The sequence below is a fragment of the Callorhinus ursinus genome, unplaced genomic scaffold, assembly GCF_003265705.2.
Source record: "Callorhinus ursinus isolate GAN/ISIS: 27379988/994484 unplaced genomic scaffold, GSC_fseal_2.0 scaffold6, whole genome shotgun sequence".
NCBI classification, from domain to species: Eukaryota; Metazoa; Chordata; class Mammalia; order Carnivora; family Otariidae; genus Callorhinus; species Callorhinus ursinus.
In genome coordinates, this window is record NW_027397068.1 from 27,083,804 (window position 1) to 27,102,736 (window position 18,933).

At 39.5% G+C, this 18,933-nt stretch overlaps 1 protein-coding gene and 1 non-coding gene across 5 annotated transcripts in view; both read right to left on the reverse strand.

The window, feature by feature from the left end:
* The window catches only part of PDSS2 (decaprenyl diphosphate synthase subunit 2), a 253,130-nt gene that overhangs the window by 12,443 nt on the left and 221,754 nt on the right, over positions 1 to 18,933 (reverse strand). For 2 of the 4 annotated variants that reach the window (XM_025863446.2, XM_025863427.2), the window contains one exon: positions 9,281 to 9,555. The exons of the other annotated variants lie outside the window; for them this stretch is intronic. In XM_025863446.2, the coding sequence (XP_025719231.1) occupies positions 9,376 to 9,555 (180 nt within the window). In that variant the 3' untranslated portion in view covers positions 9,281 to 9,375. Of the gene's footprint in view, positions 1 to 9,280; positions 9,556 to 18,933 lie in introns of those variants that run through there. 4 annotated transcript variants of the gene reach the window in all.
* Positions 2,687 to 2,793, reverse strand: LOC112819504 (U6 spliceosomal RNA). The gene has a single exon (XR_003206877.1). It is a non-coding gene; the product is annotated as a U6 spliceosomal RNA (small nuclear RNA).

Here is an 18,933-nt window from a genome sequence, read left to right on the forward strand (position 1 = left end):
GGGGGGGGGGGAAGAGAACATGATATTTTTATTACCTTTAATTACCCCAAACCTAAATTAGACAGGCCAACATTCTGTATTCTAGACTTTTAGGTTGGTACCTGCAGGCATGTGCACAATAGGTGCAAGACTGGATTTCAATTTGCAAATATAACTGAACACTTATTATGTGAAAGGGGTACGATGATCCTTCTCTGCTTCGTGGATCAGGAACTAATTAAGGGTATACTGTAAAAAGCAGCAAAACCAAGGTACAAATATAGGACTATAAATGATCAAAGAAATGAGAGATCAACTGTAATTAGAAGAGATTCAAGAAGACCAAACAGAGTAGGTGAGATCTGAGGCATGTTTTGGGAATGTTGATAAGCAGTTATGGGGTTGAGGGAAGCAAGGGAGTTATATCAAAAGAGAAAAGCTTGAGCAAAGGCACAGAGGAGACCAGAGTACAGTGTCCAAGGAATAGAGAGATCGGTGTGACAAACCTTACAGGAGTAGGTTATCAGGGGATCCAGGAGGGCTCTGAAAACTAGGCTAAGAAATCTGAATTAAAAAAATATATTTTTTTATTATCAACTATTTAAAAAGTACAGAGGGGTGCCTGGGTGGCTCAGTCGTCGAGCGTCTGCCTTCGGCTCAGGTCATGATCCCAGGGTCCTGGGATCGAGCCCTGCATCGGGCTCCTGCTCAGCAGGAAGCCTGCTTCTCCCTCTGCCACTCCCCCTGCTTGTGTTCCCTCTCTCGCTGTGTCTCTGTCAAATACATAAATAAAATCTTTAAAAATAAATAAATAGGGCACCCGGGTGGCTCAGATGGTTAAGCGTCTGCCTTTGGCTCAGGTCATGATCCCAGGGTCCTGGGATCGAGTCCCGCATCGGGCTCCCTGCTCCTTGGGAGCCTGCTTCTCCCTCTGCTTCCCTCTCTCTCTCTCTCTGTCTGTCATGAATAAATGAATGGAATCTTTAAAAAAATAAATAAATAAGTAAATAAATAAATAAAAATAAAAAGTACAGAAAAGTTCAAAAACTAGCACAGGAGTTGGCAAGCTATGGCCCCAGGCCCAATCTGCCCCTGCTGTTTTTATAAATAAAGTTTTGTTGGCACATATCCATGCCCATTCGGTTAAGCACCCTGTGTGGCGGCTTTGGGCTCTAGTGGCTGAGCTGCAGAGGTGACTAGCTGCCAGAGGCTGTACTCGCTGGCAGAGCCTAAAATACTTCCACATTAGCCTTCTCAGAAAGGCTGCTGACTCCGCGACTAGCGCAATGCATGACCACATATCCTCTACCGACAGTCAACAATTGTCAATATTCTGCTATTTTTGTTTTATCTACTTGTATGTATGTGTTTTCTCAACCATTTTCAGATAAGCTGTGGGCAGTGGTATGCTGGTAAATTACCTCTCCAGGGTAGCATTTGCAGATTTTTGTGGTATAAAAACTCCCATCATGGCTGATTTCAAGCTCCCAAGGGCTGTGGAATCACAAAATTCTGAAATATTTAACAATAGGCTCTGAGCTGGTAGGACTTGGCTTGAACACATGTTGGGCTGCAGGATGTTTCACTTTTGTTTTGAAATGCAGCTCTTAAGAACATTCTCCTACATAACCAGAATATTATTATTACAACTAGGAAAGTTAACAATAATTCTCCACCATTATGTAATATCTAGTACACGGGCAAATTTCCCCAGTTGGCTCTAAAATGTCTTTTTTAGTCTTTTTTTTCCCTGAATCATGATGAATCCTGGTTCACACATTGCATTCATTCGTTATGACACTTTAATATTTTCTCCCCTATGCCATTTCGAAAGGACCAGACTGTGTTGTGCACTGTTTTGCATTCTGCATTTCTCTCTCTCTCTTTTTTAAAAGATTTTATTTATTTATTAGAGAGCACAAGCAGGGGGAGCAGCAGAGGGAGAGGGAGAAGCAGGCTCCTGGCTGAGCAGGGAGCCCGCTCGGAGATTGATCCCAGGACCCTGGGATCATGACCCGAGCCGAAGGCAGACGCTTAACTGACTGAGCCACCCAGGGGTCCACATTCTGCATTTCTCTGACTGCTTCATTTACTTTATTACTTTATAAACCTTATTCAGCTAGGCCCAACTGAATACTTGATAGTGACTTGTAAGGTACTTAATTCTTACAATGAAGGGTAGTTCAGATTAGGGAAAAATAGCACCTGGGAGGATATCACTGAATATTACGCAAGCCCTAAAAGAGTTAATTTCTCTCACCAATGATTACTGTACTTTCAATTAACACCTAAATCTTCTTTCTACAGAGTTGGGCTTGGCATACCAAGGGACCTGACAGCTTCCATGCAGAAAATGCCCATTTCATGATTCAGCAGTAATTTAATTCTTCGTGGAAGGTATTATTCCTCACAGACATCTGTATACACTTCAACCAACTAAACCTAAACTATTGGCTCAAAAGAAATCCTTTAGATGTAATTAATAGGCCATAAATGAGACTCATTTTTACTATAAATCAGAACAGGCAGTGGGTCTATCCTGACAAAACAATCTCATCCTTTGTAAATAAATGTGACAAAAGACACATTAAGCTGGAATTCCTAAACTTGGCTGACTGTAAGATTCACCTGGGAACTTTATGTATTTATTTATTTTTAAAGATTTTATTTTATTTATTTTATTATGTTGTTAATCACCATACATTACAAAAATATGGAACGCGTCATGAATTTGCATGTCATCCTTGAGCAGGGGCCACACTAATCTTCTCTGTATCGTTCCAATTTTAGTATATGTGCTGCTGAAGCAAGCACTAAAGATTTTAACTAATCTCTACACCCAACGTGGGGCTCGAACTTACAACCCCTAGATCAAGAGTCTCACACTCCACCAACTGAGCCAGCCAGGTGCCCTAGGATTCACTTGGGGAACTTTAAAATGCAGATGTCTAGGCCCCAATCCTAGAGATGGATTCAGTAAGGCTTAAAACTGCTTCTTTGGTCATTCCGATGATTAGCCAGATTTGGGAGTACCTTGCCTGCTGAGGTACGTATTTTGAGTTACTATATTTTAAAATAGTTGGTTGGGGGTGGCTGGGTGGCTCAGTCGGTTAAACATCTGCCTTCGGCTCAGGTCATGATCCCAGGGTCCTGGGTTCGAGTTCCACATCGGGCTCCCTGCTCAGTGGGGAGTCTGCTCTCCCTCTATCCTTCCTCCCTGCTCGAGATCTCTCTCTCTCAAATAAATAAATAAAATCTTAAAAAAAAAAAAATAGTTGGGTTGGGTTTATACTGTTTTGACCACACTTCCAACTAGTAGTCTTTGCAATGATCAAATTCAATTTAGCCACCATGTACCGGGCACCTATACGGTCTAGGTGTGTAGTAGCGGTGGGAGATACAGAGACAAACACAGTTGCTGCCTCCCAGGACCACCTGTTAGGGGGTTACCCTAGGGCTGCTCTAGAGCTGGAGTGGGATGAAAGGAATACTGAAGAACTGGACCTACAACTTTGGTTCTAATAGATCCAAGAGATTAGATCACGATTCGAAAAATTCTTTCCAGTTTTGCCTTCACCTACATTTTGACTGGGCAAAGCCCAAACTAATGCATAGACAAAACTTTCCATATTAGGATATGGCTAGAAGTGCTAGTATGCCTTCTGGTCTTTATGGCTTGAAAAACATTTTAGCTATAGGATAAGTGACACAAAAAAATACAAAAAGGTGAATTACCAGTCTGCGTTTTACTTCTCTGAAATAGCACTTTAGGGCACTAATATAATTAAATCTCTAATTAAGTCAACTGAATAATTGTGTAAGTGCAGCATCACCTGCAATAAATTAAGTCCAAATCCCTTGCTAGAGGATCCAATTAAAGATATTAACACAGAGAGAAAAAAGATGCAAAGTACTTAAAGTTAAGTGCATTATTATTTAACATTTATTAAGAGGTGTTATTAAACACCTTTTCATTGATAAATGTTGCTTTTATGAGACCCTTTTGAGAAATCATCATATGCCTGTGAAAACTATTTGGTTAAAAAATTCTCTTAAATAGTAAAGACAAGCCCCTGCCATGAGATCTAAGCAGCTTTAGCAGAGGTGGACGTGGCAGCTGCTTCTCTCCAATGAAACCGAAAAAAGACTTTAAGACCTAGAAGAAACCCAAGTGCAATCATATCTTCTCACCTCATTTTGCAGAAGATATTGGGATGAGACTGGCTGAGTGGTAAGGGCCAACAGCAAATCTTAGAAATGGCCTGGGTTTCATTTCTGCACATCCAGAGCTCTTCCCCTCTATACCACTGGAACAGAATTGGTGGTAACCCCAAATTTTCTTTTACCCAAACAGGGAGAGTGCTACAGAGAATGGGGATGCTGAAACTCATCTGGAAATTAGGGTGGACCTTGTTCTGTAGAAACTGTATAATAGAGAGTAAGGGAGTATAAGCAATATGTTAAAGTTTTTTTTTTTCATGGTTGAAAACATTTGGATAAGAATGAAAGGAAACAAATGGCGGCCATGCTGTTATGGAAGGAGACCACACATCTCCTAACCGAGTGGGAGAAGGGGACCAGGCTTTCCTAACAGGGATTATGAAACTGGCAGAAATGTAAGATGCAGTAATGATAAGGGACTCTAACTTTTCAACATTTACTAAAACTCACATCCTAATAGTTGATAAATTCTTGATGTGCCTGACTGATAATCTTAGGTATCAGAAGATAGAAGAAGTACTTTTTGCTTCAGTATGTCAACATGATTGGATGTAAAGGTGATAGGAATCTGGAGCATGTGCACACACACACACACACACACACACAAAGTCATGCCATCCTGGTATTAGACTCAGTGAAAGAAAGGACCAGCAGGTATGGTTTAGGACACCCAGACCATATTAGGAAAGCACATTTAAAAATTAGTGAAAAGATCGCCATGATTCCAAGAGATTATTAACAGAAATAGTTCAAGGGTGATGAGAGCCTCTGAAATACTAAATTTCAACAACGGTCATAATTAATTATGAAAGAGACCAAAATAAATGGCTACAGAATAAGTTCTCTTGGGGGCCCAGATTTGAAAAGCCCAGGTGTAAAAGGAGCAGCATTTCATCTCCCCCACTGCTGAGCCCCAACTGAGCACCTGCTCTGCACAAAGCTCCACTGTGGAGATCGGATGCTATCGCTGATCTGAAGGAGCTAACAAAGGAGAGGTAGAAAGCTGTAAAAATTGTGTGGGAATCCACCCATAAGTCTGTATTATCACCAGGACACTTGTCACACATGTTTTTAAAGTGCCATTCCTCACAGAAAAAGGTTCAGAAACAACCTCCTCAGAATCTGCTAAAGACTGATGGGGGTGCACAGGAGAAGGAGACGAGAAAAATAAGAGGCATGAAAATGTAAAGGCTGCATGTCAAATAAGAACAAGTATGCTCAAACAGTTGCAAAAGATGATGTATTATTAAGAGAAGACAAAGGAAACAAAGAATGAGTTAAAAACTGTAAAGGTGAAAATAAATCCCGGGGTGCCTGGGTGGCTCAGTCGTTAAGCGTCTTCCCTCGGCTCAGGTCATGATCCCAGGGTCCTGGGATCGAGCCCCGGATCGGGCTCCCTGCTCAGCGGGAAGCCTGCTTCTCCCTCTCCCACTCCTTCTGTTTATAGTCCCTCTCTTACTGTCAAATAAATAAATAAAATCTTAAAAGAAAAAAGATTAAAATAAATCCCATGAAGAGGGGCCTTTAAGGATGAAACATGCATTCAAAGAGCCCATTACAGGTTGTCACGGAGGCCTTGGAGTCAGCTACCAAACTGCCTCTTAGGTCTGGCTTCTGGTTTCCTTTGTGTTTTAAGACCACCACCACTCCCATTCCGAACATAATATTATCCTCACGGACAAATTACTGTGTGGCACCCCCACTGAGCCTCCTCCCCGCCAGTAGCTTTCTCACTCATTTTGTCTGATGTTTCTGCTGGCACTTCCCTTCTCTGTCTTCCTCCTCACTCTGGAGACCTAGTTTCCAGTCTAGAGCACCTTCACAGAGGCATCCACTCACCCCTGTCCTCTTTACTTACAGTGCACATAAATGTCCTTCCCAGCTACTGAAAGACGTAAGACATCTCAGAGATAAGAGATTCAACTGACGAATGTCTTCAAATACAGGACAAAAGAAAAAGATGAGGACAGAGGGGCATCTGGAACAAAGATCAATGAATTTATGGACAATGATGGCAAAATTCCAAAAAGAGTTATCAAATAGATGGTTTGTGAGCTCTAGAAAAAAGGCAGTGGTATTGCAGCTCCAGGATGGGTGGGTCCCAATGAGCAAACCATTACAAAATATTCTCATTTTTCTTTTGATATGCCCACTCATTGTTAGCTTTTGAAACAGTAAAGATAGAGTATATTTGGGTGTTAGAAACTTAGTCCTGGGTGCCCGGGTGGCTCAGTCGGTTAGGCATCTGCCTTCAGCTCAGGTCCTGATCTCAGGGTCCTGGATTGAGCCCCACATCGGGCTCCCTGCTTGGCGGGGAGCCTGCTTCTCCCTCTCCCATTCCTTCTGCTTGTGCTCTCTCTCTCTCTGACAAATAAATACATCATAAAATCTTCAAAAAGAAAAAAAAGAAATTTCGTCCTTTGTGGTAAGACAGAGAAATGGGACTCTGGATTAGAGTATGGTAATGTGGATTCAAATATGTAAAAGTACTCCTAGAAAATGTTTGGTAGTGGATTTATTTTGAGCAGAAAAGTGATCTCTAGGACTCAATATTTGGTTTTGTCTTTTTAATAAATGGTTCTGAAAAAAATGGAAAGCTATATGCAAAGGAATGAAACTGGACCACTTTCTTATACCATACATAAAAATAAACTCAAAATGGATTAAAGACCTAAATGTGAGACATAAAATCATAAAACTCCTAGAAGAAAACACAGGCAGTAATTTCTTTCACATTGGCCTCAGTAACATTTTTCTAGCTATGTCTCCTCAGACACGGGAAACTAAAGCAAAAATAAACTACCGGGACTATGCCAAAATAAAAAGCTTTTGCACTGTGAAGAAAACCATCAACAAAACAAAAAGTCAGCCTACTGAATGGGAAAAGATATTTGCAAATAATGTATCCAATAAGGATTCAATATCCAAAATATATAAAGAACTTATACAGATCAACACCCCAAAAAAACTAAATAATCTGACTAAAACTAAAAGGCAGAGGACCTGAAAAGACATTTTCCAAAGAAGACATCCAGATGGCCAACAGACATGAAAAGACGGTCAACATCACTCATCATTAGGGAAATGCAAATGAAAACCACAATGAGATATCATCTTACACCAGTCAGAATGGTACTATAAAAAAAAAACAACAAGAAATAACAAGTGTTGGCGGGGATGTGGAGAAAAAGAAAGCCTCCCGCACTGTTGGTAGAAATGTCAATTGGTGCAACCACTGTGGAAAACAGTATGGAGGTTCCTCAAAAAATTAATGATAGAAATACCAAATGATCCAATAATTCCACTACTGGGTATCTTTTAAAAACATAAATTTGAAAAGAAACATGCACCCCTGTGTTTATTGCAGCATTATTTACAATAGCCAAGATACAAAAGCAACCCAAGTGTTCATTGATAGATGACTGGATAAAGAAGGTGTGGTGTGTATATACACACACATGCACACACATACAAATATTCACACAGGAATATTATTCAGCCATAAAAAAAGAATGAGATCTTGCCATTTGTGACAACACAGATGGACCTACAGGGTATTATGCTAAAGCGAAATAAGTCAGACAGAGAAAGACAAATACCATACGATTGCACTTAATATAGAATCTAAAAAAATGAAACAAATAAGCAAACAAACACCAGGAATGGACCTATAAATTCAGAGAACAAATGGATGGCTGCCTTAGGGGAGGAGGATTGGGGGATGGGAAAAATGGTTGAAGGGGAGTGGGAGATACGGGTTTCCAGTTATGGAATGTGTGATAGGTCATGGAGATAAAAGATACAACATAGGGAATATGGTCAATGGCATCATGATGGTGTTGTATGATGCCAGATAGTAGCTAAGGTTGTGGTGAGTATAGCATAACATATAGACTTGTCAAATCACTGTGTTGTACGTCAAAAATAATGTAACGTTGTGTGTCAATTATATTTCAATAAAAAAAGAAAAACAGAAAAAACCCTGATTTGGTTTCTTTCCTTTATCACAGTTCTATGGATTACCTGAATGAAGATGGAGAAGAAATACAGACTAAATTTTTAACTTGCAGATGTCATATACCCAAGAGAGAAAGCTAACACATGGATAGCATCAAAATCTTAATGGTTTTGACATGTTGAAAAAAGACTACTACTCCTGAGATGAAATGTAACAGGGGTAATTGTATAGTTGTACATTTAGGTTTTAAAAATTCATTGTAAAAGTGTGAGCCTCAGTTTGGCAGTGACTCATAAATAAGTGCTGAGAATCTTTGATAACCACATTTTTTACATAAGCCAAGACTGATATAGATTTAAAAAAAAAAGCCCAAACACAAACTTTGGCAGCATCAACAGATGTACATGTCCAGAACAAAGGCAGGAATGGTCAGGCTCTACTGTTTGATGGTATTCATGGTTAGAAAGCTATGTTCTGGGGCGCCTGGGTGTCTCAGATGGTTAAGCGTCTGCTTTTGGCTCAGGTCATGATCCCAGGGTACTGGGATCGAGCCCCACATCAGGCTCCCTGCTCGGGGGGAGTCTGCTTCTCCCTCTTCCTCTGTCTGCTGCTCTCCCTGCTTGTACTCTCTCTCTCTCTCTCTGTGTCAAATAAATAAATAAAATCTTAAAACAAAACAAAACTATGTTCCGTCCTGGGTGCCATAATCATGTGTCAAGGAGGGTATTCAGAGTACACTGGGTCTGGTATTAGGATGAAGAAGTATTTGAAAACATGTCTTCTACAGAATATTTAACCTGGAGGAAAGAATTAAAGGAGGAGATGAAAGTCATCTTCCAATATCTAAAGCAATTAAATGGAAGATGGAGCAGTCCTGTTCTATATGCTTCAGGAGACAGAACAAAGAGCAACAGGATGAAATTTCTGGGAAGCAGATTTCAATGACAAATAAGAGAGAGCTTTCAAATAACTAGAGTTGTCTAACAACAGAATAATTATTTTTGACACCCCTGTTTTTGGAAGTCCTCAGAAACTGGATTGGCCACATCAGAGAAAGTATGAATAAAATTCTTCTTTTTTTTTTAGATTTTATTTATTTATTTGTCGAGAGAGAGAGAGAGAGAGAGAGAGCACAAGCAGGGGGAGCAGACAGAGGGAGAACAGGCTCCCTGCTGAGCAAAGAGCCTGATGCGGGACTGGCTCCCAGGACCCTGGGATCATGACCCGAGCCAAAGGCAGACACTTAATTGATTGAGCCACGCAGGCGCCCCTATGAATAAAATTCTTAGCAGATGTGGGATGTGGAACAAGGCAGCCTCCAAAGTCCCATCCAACTCCCAAGATTCTAGTTGACAGTGCTTCAAGTGAAAGGTCTTCCCAACTTCTGAGTGGCAAGCCTTGGTACAAAAGGAAAAGCTACAATTAAAACCTTCTCTAATATGATAAACATATTATGATAAACAAACAAATTGCAAACCACATAAAAAGCATTCCTTTTTACTCAGAAAAAGAGATTATTTGCAAGAGTCTAGAGAAAGAAAATCTACTGATTTAATTAAATATCTTACTTCAGCAAAAGGAAAGGGGATGGAAATAAGAGAATTTTTAGTGACTTCCTCAAGCAAATGAATTCATGTGCAAAAGCACAAGAATGGTGCGATTCCCAAGATTAAAATGGCCATAATCATAACAATGCTAACAATAACAACAGAGAAAACCTCATAGTACTTATATGTGCCCAGCACTAAGACATATATATCTTCAGTCCTTACAAGAGCCCTATGAGGTAGTTACTAATATTATTCTTACTTTACAGATGAACAAACTCAGACAAGAATAAGTTGCTCAAGGTAACATGGAAGATAAGTGGAGTCAAGATACAAATAGTTCTTGCTTTTATGCGGCACGGTATAATGCTTTTCCTTTCACTCTTATGCTCTGAACTGGGAAGCATTTCAATTTCATTTGGGAAGAGAATACCTGTCTTTGTCAACAATGTCCTCTGCAAGCCTGTGCACAAGGGCAAATTTTTTCACTATACAATATCATAGATTTTAGAAAATATATTAAGTCAAATAACTTTGGATAAAACTATATTTACAGAGATGACAGAAAATTGAAGCCATTGTTATATTAATCATGCACCTCTATTGCAATATATACATTTTTTAAAGCCATAACTAAAAATGCCATATGGCTGCAGTACAAAGGTCAGTAAGAATTGGAAGTGGAAAATTTCCACATTTCTGCTAAGAAAAAGGCCATGAATATTTTAACTGATTAGGTATATTCTTCAGGTCATACTTTGAAAAAAAACCAACAACAAATAGTCGGTGCCTGGGTGGCTCAGTCATTAAATGTCTGCCTTTGGCTCAGGTCATGGTCCCAGGGTCCTAGTTTCGAGCCCCGCATCGGGCTCCCTGCTCAGCGAGAAGCCTGCTTCTCCCACTCCCTCTACCCCTGCTTGTGTTCCCTCTCTCACTGTGTCTCTCTCAGTCAAATAAATAATAAAATAAAAAAATCTTAAAAAAAATAAAAATAAAAAAACCAAATAGGCCCCGAATAAGGCTCAGATATCATCACATCCACTATTGAGTCACAAAACTAACATATTTTTACTTAAATCCTTGATAAAAAAAACTTATTTTTAACAAAAATCTCAACCAAAGATTTTTTTTTTTTAAAGATTTTATTTATTTATTTGAGAGAGAATGAGAGATGGAGAGCACGAGAGGGAAGAGGGTCAGAGGGAGAAGCAGACTCCCTGCTGAGCAGGGAGCCTGATGCAGGACTCGATCCCGGGACTCCAGGATCATGACCTGAGCCGAAGGCAGTCGCTTAACCAACTGAGCCACCCAGGCGCCCTCAACCAAAGATTCTGACTATAGTAATGGTACCTGGGCTTTCACACAATCACAGGACATCATTACCTCATGTCATTTTCACTATTTTTAAAAACCAATCTCAGGGGCCACCTAGGTGGCTCAGCTGGTTGTGTCCGACTCTTGATATTGGCTCAGGTCATGATCTCAGGGTGGTGAGATTGAGCCCTGTGTTGGGCTCTGTGCTGGCGTGGAGCCTGCTTGGGATTTTCTCTCTCCCTCTCCTTCTGCCCCACCCCCAATATATAAATAAATAAAAGCAATCTCAGGGTTCATCATACTACATTTTAGTCACTGGATGGGGTGCCTGGGTGGCTCAGTTGGTTGGGCAGCCAACTCTTGATTTCACTGGGGTCATGATCTTGGGGTCATCGGATCGGTCTCTGGGTGAGGCTCTGCACTCAGCAGGGTGTCTGCTTGGGGATTCTCTCTCTCCCTCTTCCCCTCCCCCTGCTCATACTCTCTCTCTCTCTCTCTCTCTCTCTCCTAAATAAATAAATAAATAACTCTTAAAAAAAAAATTCATTGGATAAAGGATTAAAGAGTTTAAATTGACAAATATAATTTAGCCCATGCTTTAACATTTTTCTGTTCTCTTATAAAACATCAGAGTATTTTTTCTTTTGTAAAATAGCCTGGAAAATTCCTGTAATATGTATTAAGCTTTAAAATACTTTTTTAATAAGTTCTATTTACCTATATAAGATCATTCTGTATAATTGTATGAGCATGTGTGACACAAAGGACATTTGTTACACTGCTCTCCTTTCCCCTTGCTGAGTCCTGGGACCTGAAGCCCATGGAGATGGGAGGTTAGAGAAGAGGTGAGCTCTAGGAGGGACAAAATGGCACTATTTCCACATAGGGCAGTCTTTCAAGAACCCGGAGCAGAAACCCCCAGATGAAGCCACACAGGAACCTTTTTTAATACAATAATGGGATGAGGTGTTCTCCTCCTAAGACTGGTTAATCCATTTCTGCTGTTTCATAATAATATGAAAAACAATTGTAGAGAGGCAATGAGCAAATGTTAGTAGGGAAACTCTGGACACATTTGATCTTGGCAAGGCGACTTCTCTAAGCCCTCACCTGTAAAATTAGAAAGATCATATTTATACTACATGAAGTTATTATGAAGAACAAAAAAGATGATGTATGACAAATTACTCTGACATCAATAAAATGCTATTCAAATGCAAGACCTGAAGAGGAAAAGAACATGGAGTTTGTTACAGAAGTTAGATGTAATATTTACATAATGCACCTGGCTTTAATCACAAACATTCATAGACTATTTTGCATAGATTCATTCATGAGTTGTTTTAAATATTTTAAATCTCTGGATTATTAGTGAATTGGAAATATGCTTATTTTTGAAAAATGAATTTCTAAATCATCTTGACTATTTAAAATTGGATCTATTCCACCTAACAGGAAAAAAATCTCTGGATTATTAGTGAATTGGAAATATGCTTGTTTTTGAAAAATGAATTTCCAAATCATCTTGACCATTTAAAATTGGATCTATTCCACCTAACAGAAGAAAAAAAACGATAAACACAGGTTTCATCTCATTTTTCTTGCCTTCTCCACACATTTTTATTAGGCTCAGTCTGGGTGGTGTGTGGCCTACTGTTGAGAACGAGACTTCAGTCTGGCCACACCACCCTGAATGTGCCCCGGCTGCACCCAATCTCAGAAGCCAAGTAGGGTCGGAACTAGAGAGTACACTTCGGTGGGACAGTGAGATTTGTTTCAGAACTGATTTCAAGACTCACGTCTTAGTGAAGTACATTTATGAGTCTGTGTTGTGGGCTACTATCTACAAATAGCTTCATAACCAAACAACTCATTTCATACAAATTATCATGTCTGAATACATACATCCCTATTATATGTACAAATAACCCAAAACTGTACATTCAGTACCCCTACATACACATATATATGTATGTATGTATTTAGAGGTATTTTGCTCCCTCTCCCCTCCACTCCCTCCCCCGCCCCCCGGCTTGTACTTCTGCTCACGCGTTCAATTAAATAAATAAATAAATAAATAATTTTTTTTTTTTTTTAAAAGAAAAGCAGTCAGGTCTTCTGAAGGAAAATTTAACTATTTATAATCTCAGATTTATCCATATTCCGATTCAAAAATAATTTTTAATTTTAGTATCATATTCCAAAGAGGAACTTAATTCTATACAATATTGAAATTCAAAAAGCAAAACATATCATAGGTTGCAGACTGCAGCAACGTAGCTTTTTTAGGAGTGAATCAATAGTAAACTCTGTAATCTCATGACGAATATTATGCTGGTTATTTAATTAAAAAGAATATTGTGGGATGAGAGGATTCACATCATGTAGGTATCCAATAGTACTAGGGGTTTGAGGAATACATAAACTACATGAGTCCATATCTTACTTATACATTTCTTAAATCCTCATGTCTCAATTTTCCATCTGCTTTAGTATTTGGATGCTGATACCTGGGGATCACTTGCCTCAAAACTACTATCACTACCTCTGCTGTCTACATGACCCTAGATTTCTAACATCCTAACATGTATCCTGATACAACATGAGCTTAAGACACATTTATGACTTCCATCACTAGTGTGCATGTCAAATAACAGGAAAACTCTCTACTTAGAGTTATGACAATGACATATCTTCTGGGCAGGTTACATCAGACTGGAGGCAAACACAGGAACCAATGTATAGGGTGAAGAAGTTAAGTTACTCTCTGTGCCATATAAATATAATCATACCCTGCAGAATTAACATCTCTTCCAGATGTAGATCTCTACATTATGGAGTTATGGAAGGTGTATTTGTTAACATAGATCCTTGCCTCCCTTAAGAGAATGGTAATGCGAAGTCATTTTAAATGGTTATATCCATAAACCTTTCTTAGAAGAGTGAAGAATCCTTGCCAGTTTAAAAAAATGACAATAATTATTGCACTGGTTCAGCAAACATAAATCGTAAGACAGTCATTTACTAGACAATCACTATTTCTGAGACAAGAACGATGTTGGATTATAGAGTGAGGCATACCGTTTCTGGATGTTTGTAAAACCAGAGCCTACATACACATTCTCCCTTACTTGTTTTGTAGTAGGGCTAAGCACCTTGAGAAGCAGTATGGTGGTAAGGAATACACTGTGGAGTCAGCAAACCTGGACAGAATCATGACTCTGTGAGATAGTAACGATGTGGACACTGTTAGGTCATCTGATCTCTTCCCCATAAAATGAAGGGATTCAAAGATAGAATTTGATAGAACCATCTGATTAAAGTGTTTTGTGTGTCTTGAGTAGAGTGTACAATGAGAAACATGTGTACTAGGGTAGGCATCTTACAGAGATCATAGCACGTGGAAAGGCCTACAACCTTTTTTAAGAGGTGCACACAAATCTTTTTAGCAATGAATCAAAGATACAGGTTAGTGTAATTTCCTTAGCTCTAGGACAGGGAGACCTTCTACAGGGGGCACCATTGCACTATGCAGAAATCCATCTTCAGAGGTATAACTCTGGCTTTGTTATGATCTGGTGAATAGATAAGATCTTTCATCAAGCCAGCAAGTCAAAGACTTGGGGGAAAGGACAGGATCCGCTCACCCAAAATCTTTAGTAGCATCTTACTCATCACTAACCAATGTCGCAGTTCTTGTGATCTCTACTGTTATCTCAGTAATTCTGTTTGAAAATGGAGGGGGCACACCTACCTTGCTATTTCAGAAAAGGTAATTCAGCACCTCCAGGATCAGTACTGTGCCTGATGTGGCAAGTGGGGAAGCTGAGCAGTGTTTTCAGACACTGGTTAGGAAACACGGGGAAATGGCTTCAGATGTGCCAACTAAACAGATGACAGCTTTCTGATAGACCGATCATGTTGAAATCATGAAAACCTCCCTTTTCTTTCTCTTAAAGAACATAATTTTGGAAAGCCCGTGCCTCGCCACTGTTTTTATGACAAGGGAAGAGATTGGTATTTCCTTAGATCTACTTAAAACAGTTTCAATGGACTAAACAGGCTCCTCTAGGGGACAGAAGGCTCTATCCTCTACAAAAAGGCATATAGGCAGTCCTGTGCACAGGTGGCTCCTGATACCACTAACTGGGAGCAATAATTGAATCCAGCTACCCCACAGTGCAGAGCATTCACCCACAGAACCAGCCTGGAGGGCATTTTTAGTTAGCTTTCTAGACTAAGATTCAAAAGGTTGCCCCAAGTGAATCTTTGTTTCAACCCAGGGAGTGCGAAGCATTGAGGATGTAACCATTCGATTAAAAATATACTTGGGATGAAATAAGAAGAACAAAGGCAGAGCCAAATATGCCTTATGAATGAAAAGAACAGAATCTAGGCACAAACATTTGGTTTATCTTGGGTTATTCACTCATTCTATTCTATTCTAATTCAGCAAATATTTATTTGGTACCTAGTATGTGCCAGGCACTGTGTTAGGCCCTCAGAGTACTGTGGTGAGTAAAACCAGACATGATTCCAGGCTTACAACTAAGAACTGGTCTTCACTAACAATCTAAGTCTGCCTTAGCTTCCTGATGAATGATAGATATTATGTAGATATGCAATTTTTTAGACATCAGTAATTCAAAATGGTAATTTTAAGAATAAGATTGTCCCACTAAATATTATTGTGAACTAATTTCGCAGTTTATATATAAAATTAGAAACCCAAGATCAACAAGCTAGGAATATATGATTTGAAGAAAAATAAAAAAGATTTGCAACTACGTAGAGGATTGAATTCAAATAATATCAATAGTATTTGGGTTAACAACTGAGAGAATGGTGTATTTTATGACGTCATAAAGAGGCTTATTATTGATAGCATTTAATAATATTATTCACGATCCACAGGGGAATAAAGATTATGATCATCAAATCTGTTGATGCCATTGAGGTGTGTGGGATTGTTAACACCTCAGAGAACAAGAATCTAATTTTAAAATAACATTAAGAAATTAGAGGAAGAGATCATCAAAGCAAGATGATAGTCACTGGGGACAAATGCCAAATTATATACTCAGAGACTTAAACAGGAAAAGACTAGCTTGATGATTAGGGATGAATGAAAGAATGTCCAAAGAGCAACTGTTTTGCAAAAAGACTTGAGGGCTCATAGTAATAAGGTACAACTCTGGTTCAAGATACTAACTATTGTATGTGGGGCCCAATGCCGGACTTGAACTCATGACCCTGAGTTCAAGACCTGAGCTGAGATCAAGAGTGGGACTTGACTAAATGACTGAGCCACCCAGGTGCTCCTAGAATCTATTTTTGATTGAAAGTTTCACATGGTACAAAAGCCATACTTTACTATGGACAGAAATTGACCAATGACTATTTTTCCATCCTAAATAATTATATTTTAAAGGAGATCTGGAATCAACGAGTAGTTGCAAAAACTGACTTTAGTAAATTAATTGTTTTAAAAAACAGATTAAATAAAATCTATCCATTACTGCTGCAAGGAAAAACACTTGCGTGAAATGTGATTGTCAAAAGTAAAATAACTTTTTAAATCTGATTTTTAAGGAAATAAGGGGTGGGGTATTTAAAACTTTCAGATGGCAGTCCCGGCAGTCCCTTCCAGCACCTATCCCTGTGCTGTGCTTTGCTCAGCGTGCTAGGTTTTTCCTTTCTCCTCAACTGTCTTCCATCACTTCAACCACTACTGGAGGCCCAGCCCAAAAACTTGCAGTGTACAAAAATGACATTTTCCAACCATGCATTTCTGCCTATTGCCATAGAAGCAGGCACGCAAGTTTTTACGAGCCTAAAATTAAATTTTGGTTATGTCAGTAAACACATGATTTCAGGCAAGTTATTTTTCAATTCCCAGTAGCTCAGGTCATATCTGAAAAAAATTCTAAATCAAATGTGAGTCCACATTTCAAAACCAGAAATCTTAAAAAAAACAACAACAATGTATTTATTTTAAAACATGCTGAAATGTTATCACCTTAATGCCCGTATTTATATTTTTAATGCTTTCTTCCAGTCTTTATCAAAATTTTACATAGTTGCACCCATATCGTTATGGTATTTGGATTTTCTTCGTTAAATTCTATTATAGACACCTCATTTAATTGGACCACAAGTCCTTTACGGGAAAAGATGGGAGAAGGGAATGACCATGCTTCTACATAGTCCCTGTCGTTACCATGAGAACAGAAATCTTAAATGTAAAGACAACTTCAGGAGGTTAGAGGAAACGAGAGATTGAGTGCATCCAGTGATGCCGTATGGAACACTTTACCAAAGGAGCTAATGTGAAGTCCCAGGGTAGGAGAAGCAGCATCTGCCCAAGAAAGGGGTACACGGAAGAGAAAACACAGTAACATCTGGTCTCTAAATGTGCCAATGTGAAAAATTCTCAGAGCCAGTTAGCTAGGGTTATGAGAGAGAACGAACAGGCAAAAACTGTCTGCCAAAAAAAAAAAAAAAAGAGTCTGGCATTGTCAGTAAAGAAAGAACAATAATATTTACAGAAAATTTTCTATACTCAAGCTTCAAAAAAGTAGAATTTTGGACTCAGTCTGCAGCAAAATGGCGGAAGCAATTTATGGATGATAAAAGAGAAAAAAAGACTAAAAGGGCAAACCTTGGAAAGGAGAACCATGACATGGGAGGAAAGCCTCTTTTTTCTTCTTGAAGGGAAGTGATGATATGTGAGCATGCAAATGCAAATGTCTGCGGACAGCACTGTTTGCTGGTGGGAAGAGAATTTTAATGTGTACCCTATGCAAATGCGTTTTATAATCAAACAGAATGTGCGAGGCCTTCTGAGGGCGGGGAGGGAGGAGAAGAGCAGCTCTAGACACTGAGCCTGAGCGTGGTGGGACGCAACCCTGAACAGATTCCAGCAGAGAGGGCACGTCAAAACCTACTCCTTTTAAAAAAAATCTCTCTTACGTTCAACCGAGAACTGAATGCCTAATGAATTAACACCTGCAAGATCTTTCTTTACCCAGTGCTTAACCTTGAGCAACTCTGTGCTTAGAGAGAACCTCAGGAGGAAGACATTAAAAAAGCAACTCTCTCTTCTGTACTGAGTCATGGGGAAGATTATTATGAACTGCACAGGAAAGACTAGAGAGGACTGTAAAGAAAGCCCTTGTAAACCATTTAGAGTCTTTGTGTCAAAATTAGCACGAAGGTCAAAGAAGCCCCGTTAAGGCCAGGTCCAGAGTACTTGTGAAAGAATGAGCAGGAACGAGCGCTTGACGGAGTGTGGTTTTGACCAAGTGCTCTTTATTCATATCTGGGTATCTGAAGCAATTATTAAAAAGAAATTGGGGAAGAAGCCTGCATCTCTATGCTGGAGCTATTTGGGCAAGCCATTTTGGAAGTGTTAAAAAATTAAAATCGTAGAAAGCCGAACCATAGGTGCCATGTTTTGCCTGAAGTGGTAAAAATACCATCTGCCTCAGTCTTTGAGCAGCAGAGACAGTAGGGCTAACTGCAGGCATACGCTCAGCTCCAGCTGGGGAAAATACACAGACGTTTGTACGTGTTTTTCTAAGCGAGAGTAGTCAACATATTCGTTTTCTTTCAGACATATATATGTTACCATAGCAAACCAAGCATGAGTGTGGTCTGAGAAACTTCTCCACCAGTCCCAACAAGTACCCATGAATTCCTGTAATTCAATAGGTGGCACTCTTCCTTCTAGCACCACCCTGAATCAGCCGTGCTAAACCGTGGGGCCAGAAGCCCGGGGAACATGGACTAGAGTCTGAGAGATACACACCTGGGGCTGCAGACCAATCACTGTAATTAAGATCCCCCATCGTATTGTGCATATGAGCCAAAGTGTTAGCACCAGCTTTCCGGGTCACAGTTCACTTCTGGTAA